The following is an 11,846-nucleotide window of genomic DNA, read 5'->3' on the forward strand; positions in this document are numbered from 1 at the left end:
AGCTCCTGCCCCAGCAGGGACACAGGGAGTTACAGCATCTCCAGAGGGTGATTGCACTTCCAGAGGCACTGATCTCTCTTATTCCCAGTAGGTGAGGTGAATTCCACCCTTCAGCATGGCCAGGGCCATCATTGCTGTCTCCCAATCCTTCTGGAAACATCCAGCCCTCCTCCTGCTCCTGCCTGTGCAGCAGACAGGCTGGGCCAGGCAACCAGTAATGCTCTGAGCCCCATTCCAGGGCACCCAGAAATGCTTTGAGCTCCAAAGGCACCCAGCAATGCTCTGAGCCCCCTCCCAGGGCTCTGAGCCCCCTCCCCGGGCACCCAGAAATGCTCTGAGCCCCCTCCCAGGGTGGATCGCAGCATCCCTGCTCCTTGATCTGCTGGGTTGGTGCATTTGTTGTGCGCGCCTTGCCTTGAGCCAATCCCTCCCAGGAAGGGTGCTGGAGCTGACCCGGCCTTGTCAAAGGCTGAGATGCTGTTTGAGCACCTATAAAATATTCATGGGGTCCCTGACCCGGGCTGGAAACCCCTGTACAGCCCGAGGCCATGCCTTTGTGGGGAGCTCAGAGACAGCGCAGGTTCCCGCTGCAAAAATCAAATGAACGTCAAAAGAATCCTTAAAAACGCGCGCAGGAGCGCCTCTCCCCCGAGACCATCCCTTTGTGCAGGCTGAGCGAGGCAAAAAAAGAGAGACTTTTAAGCATTCCCATCTTCTCCTCAAAGCTCAGCCTAATTGAGAGCGAACAAAAGGGAAAACGCTCTCTCCTCTGCAGGCAGGCGGCGGCTGGAGCGGAATGACAATGGCAGCGTGTGACACTGCCAGCCCCGGGTCCGGCTGCTCTGCCACCCACCAGCGCCAGCACCAGGGGTCCGTGTGCCCACAGCCTGCTCTGGATGTCCTGGTGGCTCCTGGAGAATGTCTGCCATCTTAACACGAGGCGTCCGTGTGCCCACAGCCAGCTCTGGATGTCCTGGTTGCCCCTGGAGAACCTTAACACAAGGTGTCCGTGTGCCCACAGCCAGCTCTGGATGTCCTGGTGGCTCCTGGTGGCTCCATGCATCCACAGCCAGCTCTGGCAGCCCTGCCCAGCACCCCAGGGACCCCCGGCCATCTCCCACCCCTTTGACATGAGGCGTCCATGTGTCCAACACATGGTTTCATCCCTGGTGTTTCTGCAGCGCCAAGGCTCTCAAATGAAATTAAATCCCCCAACGCCCTGGCAGGGGTGCCCAGAGCAGCCCCTTGATCCCTGGCAGTGCCCAGTGGAACACCTGGGACAGGGGAAGGTGTCCCTGCCATGGCAGGGGTGGCACGAGGTGAATTTTAAGATCATTTCCAACCCAGCTCATTCTCCACCATCATTGCTGGTGCTCAGCCCACAGACAAGCCCGTTCCCAGGAGCAATAAAGGCGAGCAGGCATCATAAAACCCCAGTAATCAAATGTGAAAAGAACAGCCCAATTCATTAATAGCCAGACAAGCTGATAGAGACATCCTTAATTATCAAATATTACCATGGAGTTCATTTTTACCTGAGTTGTTTAAGCCGGACCATCCTCCTTCCCTTTTCCTACACACGTTGCCCTGGGGCAGCATTGAACATTTGTAATTAGATTCCTTCACTGGAGTTAATTATGAGGTGACAATAAAGCCTGACTGGTTCCCATTTTCCTAAGTATAATTTGGGAGGAAAAACAACCCCTTTGTTTTGGCATCAATATTTGTAATTTTAAGTTGAACATGAACCTCGGGGTGTGCTCTTGATCCAAATGGATACAGACATGTTCATGTTGGATTATGCTGTACATCTATTTTATATTGTGTTTTTATACTTTCACATTATTTTATATCCACTTCCCTGCACAGACCTGTCAATATTCTGGAGCACAGACAAGATTTCTCTTCAGGATGATCTCTAAATTAATTAATGAGTTTTCATCACGTTGATGTCAGTCTGGGACAACATCAATATTTTGCAGTTTCCAGGTTGACCTGGCACCCAGGGTAATGTTTTATGTTTTATTATTATTACTTTTAAATTTTAATTAAATTATAATTTTTATAGCCCCAGCAGGTGAGGGGTCCCAAATGCCCCTTGGAGTTTAGAGGGGGGGATTTAATGTGGGTTTTAGTGATCTGCTCCATTTAAAGCACTGAAGTGTCCAATAACACAGAATCAAATTTCCATTAGAAATGAGTTGGCCACTTAAACATAACCAGACCCTGCATAAATAAAGAGCAGGGGATTTTTGTGGCTGTTATTGCCAGCCTGAGATCACTGTCTGATCCCATACAATTCTATGTCACCCTCCAGCTAAGCACTCACAGAAGGGAAAAGATGCTGAAATTTAAACAGGTCAAAATTAATGCCACGGCTGTATTTGATAATTGGAAGTGTCACCTCCATTAGCTCGCCCTGATAACCAGGCTGGAAAAGGCAGCACCAGGATGGCCAAAATCTGCTGCACAATCTGCAGAGTGACAGTGATCAAACAACAGGAGCCCCCCGCTCGCTCAGGAGGGGAAATAAGAGCTGGCCAAGGAGGTGCCAGGGACAAACTGGGGGCTGAGGGGAAACTCCAGGGTTTTCTGCTGCTGTTTCAGTGCTGGGACCCCCAGACTTCCCACGTGGAAGATCCAAAGCTGCTGTCCTGACTCTTTCCACGCTGTGCCTGTGGCCCCTCACTGCTCTGCCCTGGATGTGGGTGTGACAGAGGGATCCAAGCCATCTGCATTTTATATAACCTTTATTAAGCAACACTTGACCTTGTCAGTGCCAATAAAGGCCTGTGAAGCGCACGCCAGATAAAATGTAATTTTTAATTGAGTATCCTTATTACATCTATTAACAAGGCGCAGATGAATACAAATGACCCCGTCGTCGATGCTGTCGATTCCTGTTGGAATTTCTTTCTCCTCTGCTGAGCTGAAGGAGTCAATAACCTCCCAAAGGGTCACAGGGAGTGGAGATTTTCCTGGCAGCTGCTGTCCTGCCTCCAGGGTCTGTCTGTGGCAGTAGCCACACATAAACCAGTACAGGATCAGCATCTCTGAAGGAAAAACACAAAATCCAGCTCCCCCAGCCCTCAGGAAAGCTCTGGGAAAATCAGTTCCTATTTAATTCTTTGAATTTAGACTTACCCGAGGCACAGGTGAAAAACAAGAGTCTCCTCTTTTATTCCCTAATTCACAAACCATGTGAAAACTCCTCTCCACGTTGGGTGGTCACAGCCCTGGAATGGTTCCAGGGCCTCCAGCAGCAGAGCAGAGCCTGTGGGATCCATCTGGGGAGGTTAAACCTGCTCCTTTCAGGGGGGAGACAGCAGGACGTGGCCAAACTGCTCCCCCTGAGGTCCGTGTCAAGCTTTGGTCTCAGTTTGAGGGAAATAAGCTGGAATGACCTGCCTGAGGAGCAGAGTGCTGCTCTGACAGGATGGATTTGCATCCCCTTGAAACGGGAGCAGCTTCCCATCTCCCCATCAGCCCTGCACTAAAACCAGAGGATTCAGAGTCAAATGTCCATAAAAACCCCATCCTGGGGCAGCACTGAACTCCCTGCTGTGACCCACAGCATGCCAGGCCTTCCCCTTCTGGCTCAGATTTATCCTTTTTAGTACCTAATTTGTAAAGGGAAAAAAAACCCACCACCCCTTGAGATCCTCCAGAAAAAGCAGTGAGACTTCTTGTTCCACATCCACATGTCTCTTCTTTAATGCTTCCTTAAGGGTCTCCATTTTTCTGTCACTTATCATCATCCAGAGTAATTTGGGGCTGTTAGAGAAAGTTCATTGCTGTAATTGCGACCATATTGGTCATTAAAGTTGACAGACAGCTGCTGGAGAAGTCACTCGCTGATTCTGCTGCTCAGCAGATGCCTCTCAGCATTTGCTGAGATCTTGGCTTGAATTTATGAAATGGAAGCAAAAGTGTTTCACCTCAAGGACTGAGTGTTTCAGCAAGGGGAAAACACAGAGAACTCACCCAGGTCTTTTATTTACAAACAGGGTTTGCTGCTCCTGCTCCAGGAGTGGTAATAAGTGGAATTTCATGCTGCTCCTGCGTGCAAGTGTTGGGGACCCCCATCCCAGCTGCACCATCCAGGGGTTATTTCCAGATATCCCATCCCTGGCAGTGCCCAAGGCCAGGCTGGACGGGGCTGGAGCAGCCTGGGGTGGTGGGAGGGGTCCCTGCCATGGCAGGGGGCGGCACTGGATGGGTTTTAAGGTCCCTTCCAACCCAAACCAGTCTGGGATTTCCACTCACCCATTTCTTGCTGCTGGGATTCAGTAAATAAATATTCCTCACACAATAAATGCCACATACTGGCAAAACAAGGATCTACTCAGGAGGGGTTTTTTAACCAGTAAACTTTATTTATATATAACAACAGTACAAAGTGAGTCCTTGGCTTGCAAAATAGGAGTGTTTCATATTTACAATAGGTACACAATAATATATTAGAATAATAACAAAACCCCCTTTTATTTCCTTGGAACATTTTTAAATACTTAAACTTTCTTACATTTTTTTTCCACAACACTTGTAAAAACAACAAAAAACAGACAATCATCTTAAAAAAAAATATAATACAGAACTCCAGTGTGTCAAGTATAACGGGGAGGGGAGGAGCCAGAGAAGGATACGGTGGAATGGGCACAGATACAAATCAATTCCTTGTTCCTGCCAACACACAAATCCCCTAAAACTGCTGGGGGTTGCTCTGTAAGGAGAAGGGGAAGAGGAAATATCAGAATCTGTTCCATGGCTGATACCTCTACATTCTGTGACGTTTTTGGGGGCACTCCAGAAGTTTTAGTACCTGTACATTCCCTTTCCCCTTGCTGCTTCTCCAAGGTGCCATCAGCACCAGAACTCAGCAGTAAGAGAAGGACATTTCTACCTTCTGAAGCCATGAATAACGTGGCCAAATCAGCTTTTTTCCCTCCCCAGGGCTCCTCGTGCCCCTTTGTGTGCCCAGTCCTCGGGAGGGGAGCGCCGGCTGGAGAAGCTGTTGCATAACAACATAAACTTCCAAGCTTATTCGAAAGAGAGGTATTAAAAATCCCAAAGGAAAGGCCATCCAGGAGATCTGGTGTTTGATTTGGCAGCCCTGGGAGGCCCAGGGAGTTTGGGATATTTGGGATATTGTCCGTGCAAGTGGATGGACCCTGTGGGCCCTTGGGGCGTGTTCCTCAACGCTGCAGAAAGGGAATTTTTTCAGGATTATATTCCACGGTTACAAAGGAAGGAGAGGGATGGGAAACACAGGGACAAAGGGGGATCTGAAAGAACAAGCACAGAGACACTGCCATGCTCACAGCACGGCCACAACACCGCTGGTGCCACCTCAGCCAGGCGGGCACAGACACCCTGGAGGGGCTGGAGTGGCTTTTCCAGCATGGAGCAGAGGGCTCTGCCATCCCACACTGCCCCAGCCTTCCACCTCCCCTTCTCTGACCCCAGCACGGTCCCAGCGCCCCAAAGAGCACCCTGGGGTGCAGGGCACACACCACAGAGCCCCAGTTTTCTTCCAGGAGCCAGGAAGGCACCAGGCACACCCACAGCTGGGGCTCTTGCTGCTGTTCCAAGGCCTGGCCAGAACAGGACCAGCACCCAAATCTGGGGGTTTTCAGGGTGAAGGGGCTTTCACAAAGCCTTCCAGACAGCCAAAACTGGTGCAAACCTCCCATCCTCTTCCCCTGCAAAACTAACCCGACCAAAGTGCACTGAAACTGCACATTTGGGGTTGCTCAGCTCAGCAGATCCCCAGCGGTGCCTTCGCTGTGCACACATCTCTTACTCTGATTGTTTCCCCACTGAATGTCTCGTCAGTAAAACCAAACCATCCTGCCCATGCAGGTGGCCTCAGAGCTGGCCCCAGTGCTTTGCCCTCAGCCTCTGACCCGCTGGCCTCTGGTTTTGGGTCCAGGCTGGGTGTTTGCAGCAAGGACAGGACTGTGCTCCGAGCTCCTCCTCACACACATCTCTGTACAATGTCACAGCTCCCTGCACTATTGCCTTGCAATTCCTGGTACAAATGTGGATCTGGAATAGGATGGCTGAAGCTCTGTGGCATTTTAATGCATCTTTGATGTCAGTTATTTCCCCTCCTCGGAACATTTTTTCTTCTCTCCAGGGCACAGCCACTCGCGAGCTCTCCCTGATGGCCCAGCTTATTCAAGTCAGTCTCTTTCAGTTTCATTTAGTTTGGGGAGCTGAGTCCCTGTGACAGGTGAGCTCTGACAGCACAGGAAACTGGATGGAGAACAGCCAGTGACAGGAGAACGTGGCTGGGCTGCTGCCAGGGAAGGGGCTCGAGGCTCTGGAGCAGCACAGGGGCCGTGCTGGGAGCTGCTCTGCCCTGTGCCAACCTGGCCTTCCTCATCCCTGCTGGCTCCTGGGGACCTCTGGGAATGAGACCTTGTTTGGAGGCTGTGCCCACTGCAGGAGGGGATGCTCTGATCCTTTTTCCACACAGATTTAAACACCAAGACCCCCACAAGGAGCTCGGAGCCAGCAGTGGGCAGAATGCAACCCCAGAGCCCTAAACCCTCTGGCCTTTGCCCTCCATGCGCCCACCCAAACTGTTTCCTACGTTGGGACATTTTTTGTGGAGTCCAGTGGTAGGTCGGAGGGAACACTGACGTGGGGATGGGCCACCAGGATTTTAAGACAGAGTGTGGAAGGCACTGCTGTGATGAAGGTTGGCATTGCACTCACCGTCCCCAGCGTGTCACAGCCCCAGCCCTGGGGAGGCACTGCTGTCCCCACGGCCATCCCTCAGGGAAAAACCCGGAATTCCACACCTGTGATGCTGCTGGGATGCAGCCAGGCCATGGCAGCTGTTTCATTTCTCTGGGTCCTCACTGCTGCAGACAGGGTATCCAGGGTTTCCAGGGATATCCACACTGGATTTCACAGGGTGGGTCGTCACTGCTGCAGAAAGGATATCCAGGGTTTCCAGGGTGCTGGATTTCCCAGGGTTTCCAGCTGTGCTGATCCCTCCTGCCTCCCTTCAAACCCATCCTTTATGGCAAAGTGTGGAGCCCTCGCTGTCCACACCCTCTGGGCTTTGGTGGCTGCGGCTCCTTGGTGGGGCTCGGGCAGGGCCAGCCGTGCCTGCGAGCTCCCCTCTCCTCTGTGGGGTTTAGTAAAGGCTTTCAAGGTGGAGAAGCGTTTGATTAGCACCTCGCTCCCCCTCGGAGTGGGTGCTTTGATAGCTCGTGAGCAGAAGATTAAAGGGAATTATTCAAGCGGTGACACCAGGCAGAGAGATCCCGGCAAGTGACGTCTCCCACTTTGATGTTGGAATACCTGAAACGCAGGGAGCTGGAGACTCCAAACTCTGGGCAGCCTTGCAGGAGGAGGGGGGCAATGAGAGGGACATGAAATCGTTTCATCTAAGGCAAGTGCCCCCTCCCGACCAACCCTCGAGTCCAGTTTGCTGCCAGTGCGAAGAAAATGCCATTTTTGAGATCTGAAGCTTCCTCCTCCCGAAGGAGGAATGGAAATGTTGGATGCAAACAGGGCAAGAGATTCCCAGCACTCTGCCCCAGGGGGATATGTTGCTTCAATCCATATAATTGCCTGTAAAGATCCATAATTAATGTCAACCACCATGAGAAGATTCCTGGCAATGTATTTCTAGGCCTCCCCTCCAGCCAGGACTGTGCTGTTCCCTCTGCCGTACTCCCAAAGCTTTTCCAGGTGATGGAAGAGGAGTTTTTGCTGTTTCCTTTGGGATTCAGTCAGAAGTGTAAGAGCTTACTGGTTTGCAAAGTGCTCCTGCTGCTTCCTCCTTTTTCTTCTCTCTGCTCGAATCGTCCCACAGCACAGAAGATGAACTCAGTTGTCCCCTTGCCACCTTAATGTCCTCCCAGAGAATCCAGGGGGTGTGGGGGGATCTCCATTTCTGCTGAGAAAATACGGGGGAGGGAAATGACAAAGCCTTGGCTTGGGGGTGCTCCTGGCCAGAGGGGAGGGAGCAGGAGGAGGAAAGCAGGAGGATGAAAAGCTACACAAGAGCCTCTCAAAGAGATGCAGAGAGGAGCACCATGAGGGCTGTGGGGCAGGGACACTGTCAGCAGGCCCAGGTGGTGCACAGCCAGGCCTTTGCTTTGGGCTGAACTCGTGTTTTGTGAGTCCTGCAGAGGTAACTCCCCAGACTGGTATTTGGAAGCGTTTGGAAGTCCTTCAGGAACTTTTTGGAGTGCTCTCTTTGGGTTTCAGAGTACCATGAGAACTTGGTGAACCCAAACCAACGACCACAGCTAGGACAGACCTGGCAATCCCTTACCTAAGCTGTGTGATGGATCACTGTGATCAGCAGGAGCAGAACCAGCAAAAAACCTGCAGGATTTCAAAGGCTGACCCTGTGCCATGCCCTGGGGTACCTGCAGCAAAGAGCAGGCCAGGCTGGGGACTGCTCCAATGACGTTCCTGGGCTCTGCAGTGCCTGACTTTTAGCAGGACTTTTGCACATTTTTTGCCTCAGAAATGAGATTCACCGTGCAGGAGCAGGATCCCTGGGAAGGGAACTCTTGGATAACAGGCAGTACAAACACTGCTCTGCCTTTCAGTCTCTGTTTCTACCACTCTCCCCCTGTCTCAGTAAATCCAGTGCTCAGGCTGCTGCAAATGTCAAGAACTTATTGCACAAGGTTGATTATTATCATCAGTATTTTCTGCTTTTCAGAGAGACTCACAGAAGTGGATTACCAAAAGAAAGTGGACTTGGCATGGCTTTTACTGAATGGTAATTAAACCAAGTTTCCTGAGTATTTCTCTACGTGCTTCTCCCCTCCCCTGGTGCTGGACTGCAGGACACAGAAGGCCAGCAGCTCTCTGGGAGCCCTGCTGGGCTCCTCCAGGCAGGAATGGTGGAGGAGGGGGATGGAGATGGAAATGGATTTTCCTTCAACACACACTGGCTGCAAACGAAGGTCCCAGTCTGGTGTGACACTGCCTGGGCAGACACCAGGAATTATTTTGCTGCCATTGCCAAGCTCCTGCAGCCAACTCTTGTATTTCCATCAGGCCTCCTCTCCCTGCCCTCCCCACTGCAGCCTGCACACGTTATCAATATTTACTACAGAGAGAAATATTTACAGCACTCCTTCCCCTCCTGGCACTCTACAAAGGGACACACATAAGCTTTGGTGTCTTAGAAAGAAATAACACTCACAAACATTTGCCTGTCCCTGGCCACAGGAGCGTGTGCCGTAGGGCCAGCAAGGAACTGAGGAGAACAATGAGACGCCGACACAGAGACACGACAGCAGAGCTGGCTGGCCTGGGGCTGCTGGTTAAGGTTTGCTCTTGCCTGGAGCAGAGATTTCTCTCCCTTTCCCAGTGGAAATGCAAGTCCTGGCCCTGGGTGAGGCGGCAAACGCTGGAGGAGACACCCAAAGGAAGCCTGTGCCCAAGGACTGCACATCCAGCAGAAAATCAACAAAGATCTGCTCTCCCAGCATCCAGGCTCTTCAAGTATTGTCACCGTAAACATCAGGGTTTGGGGGGTTTTGCTGTGAGAAATCAGAGCTGGATGCTGGAGGCCCCCAAAACCCACCCTGGAGGTGTCAGCCCAGCTCTGCCTTGGCTCACGTGGCACCTGCAGGAACCAGCAGTGGACACTGAATGGATCAGTGTTGGTCACTGTTGGATCATTGTGGTCATGCTGGACACTGCTGGACACTGCTGGACACTGCTGGATCACCATGGCCATGCTGGACACTGCTGGACACTGCTGGATCAGCCAGTGAGGTGGGATGGAAGTGGAAAAGGGAAAAGCAATGAAATTCAAATCTTCCCTCATTCGACAGTAAATGGGATTTAAAAAAAAATATATGTATTGACACTATGTAAATACATGGATAAAGCTGGATTTCAAGACAGGTCGGATGATCTGGTGGTTTTGCAATTCAGGTAAAGTTCCTTCTAATGCCTCTAAGTTACTCAGCCACCGGACTATTTTTGGGCAAAACTGCTATTTCGCTTGTGTAAAAAGGTGTGGTGCAAACTTGTGCTCCTATGTGTTGTAAGAATCCAAAACGAAGACATTTTGGTTTTCCAGATGTTCCAATTGTGTGACAGTCCATTTGCAGAATGCCTGAGCTGTGTCCTTGGAAGGCTCTCAGGGACAGGATTCAGAGCTGATCCTTCTTGCCAGGATTATCTCTATGGCCTCTGTGGTTTTTGCTCAATTTTTTTTCCTTTTTCTTCCTGTTTTTTTTTTTTTTTTAAAAAAACCCCTTTAAATAAAGTTTTATTTTCCAATATACATTAAACAATTTTCATGCAAAGCAGCAGTCGTGGAGACATCCAGACTTTCCAGGTTCCTTCTTTGCGCGTACACTCAAAAAAATGATCCACCTTGCTTGGACTGTGATGGAGATGCTTCATCTTCTTCCCTTCCTGCCCTTTCAAATGGATCCTGTATGATTTTTGAACACAGCCAGTCCTTGAGCCAGGCTCTGCTCTCTCCAGAAGAGCCTCAGGGGGTGTGTCCAGTGCCTTCCTTGCTTGTTCTCCCTCTGAATTCCCGAGAGTCCGTGCGATGCTCTGCCCTTTGCTGCCCGTGACCCTTCTTCAGCTCTCGAAGGACATGGCCCCAATGAGTTGCTCTACTTTGTAAGCCAAGCGCTGCCTCCGAGCCTGCTCATCCTGCTCCAGAGCTCCGATGAGCTGGGGGGGAGAACAGGAAAAGGGGGAAAAAAATGAATCAGAGAGAGAAATCAGTGTGAGAGAGGGGGTGGGAGAGGCGGGTGGGCAGCGAGATGTGAGGAGCTGTGAAATCCCAATAAATAGCAAAGCAACTTGGCTGTCCTTGGTTTGTTGGACCCCTCCATACCCACCCAACAAAAACCACTCTGGTGCCTTGGACTCCACATTTCCGGTGCCTTGGAGTCCACGTTTCTTGTCTCATTTAGCAGGAAAGTGATGAGATTTTTCAAGCCTAATGGGAAAATAGCCGTGGCGTTGTATCACAAATGGCTACATGCAGTTCAATGACAAAACCCTTCCGTTTCACGGACATAATTACAAAATCGGTTCTTCTTGCAGAGAAATGAAGGGGTGGAACAGATGGCGAGAACTTGGTTTCAAGCGATGCATTCATTAAAGGAGCTCAGGATGCCAGGAAGCCTTTGCAAACAGGAGCCTGTGCCACTACAACGGGGATTTGGACCGTGCTGCTCCCAAAGGACACTGAGGTTTCTGGGGAGTTTTGATGGGTCATGAACGTTTTCCACTGCACTGGGTGCATGCCAGAGCTGAGGTATCCAGGTGCTCCCACAATATTTCAGCTCTCAATCCTCCTGGGGAGGATGCTACAAGTGTGGCCAATCCCAAACCCCTCTGTGCATGAAGAGAACAGAGGGGCAGGAGCGGCACCAGCTACGGCCAGGCTGAATCCAGGGAAGGGAGGCCAAGGAGCTCTGGGAGGCTGCACAGGGATCCCTGCACAGCCCAGCACTGCATCTGCTCTCCCACACACCTGCCATGGGGCTCTATCACCCTGGGGACACCAGGGCTCATGGGACACTGCTGCCTAGAGCACATCATCACTCCAGGGGACACCACCATGGCCCAGGGGACACCATCACTCCAGGGGACACCATCACTCCAGGGGACACCACCACGGCCCAGGGGACACTGCTGCCCACACCCACCTCCTCGCTGTACTTGCTGACGTAGGAGTAGATCTCGTTGAGGGCGCTCAGCATGTTAAACTCCACGGCGTGCAGGCGCGACTGCTCGGCGAGGTAGGCGTTCATGTCCTGGTCACTGATGGCCGGGAGCTTGGCAATGTCGGCGTAATACCTGCAGGAATGAGGGGAAAAATG

General features: G+C 51.3%; 1 protein-coding gene across 1 annotated transcript in view; it reads right to left on the reverse strand.

Moving 5' to 3' along the window:
• Positions 1-4,352: 4,352 nt before the first annotated feature.
• PLXNA2 (plexin A2) overlaps positions 4,353-11,846 on the reverse strand; it is a 137,533-nt gene continuing 130,039 nt past the window's right edge. Inside the window, 2 exon segments of the mRNA XM_005429368.2 lie at positions 4,353-10,686; positions 11,673-11,823. Of these exon segments, the coding sequence (XP_005429425.1) occupies positions 10,591-10,686; positions 11,673-11,823 (247 nt within the window). The 3' untranslated portion in view covers positions 4,353-10,590.

Source organism: Geospiza fortis, unplaced genomic scaffold (assembly GCF_000277835.1).
Source record: "Geospiza fortis unplaced genomic scaffold, GeoFor_1.0 scaffold422, whole genome shotgun sequence".
In the NCBI taxonomy this organism is placed as follows: domain Eukaryota; kingdom Metazoa; phylum Chordata; class Aves; order Passeriformes; family Thraupidae; genus Geospiza; species Geospiza fortis.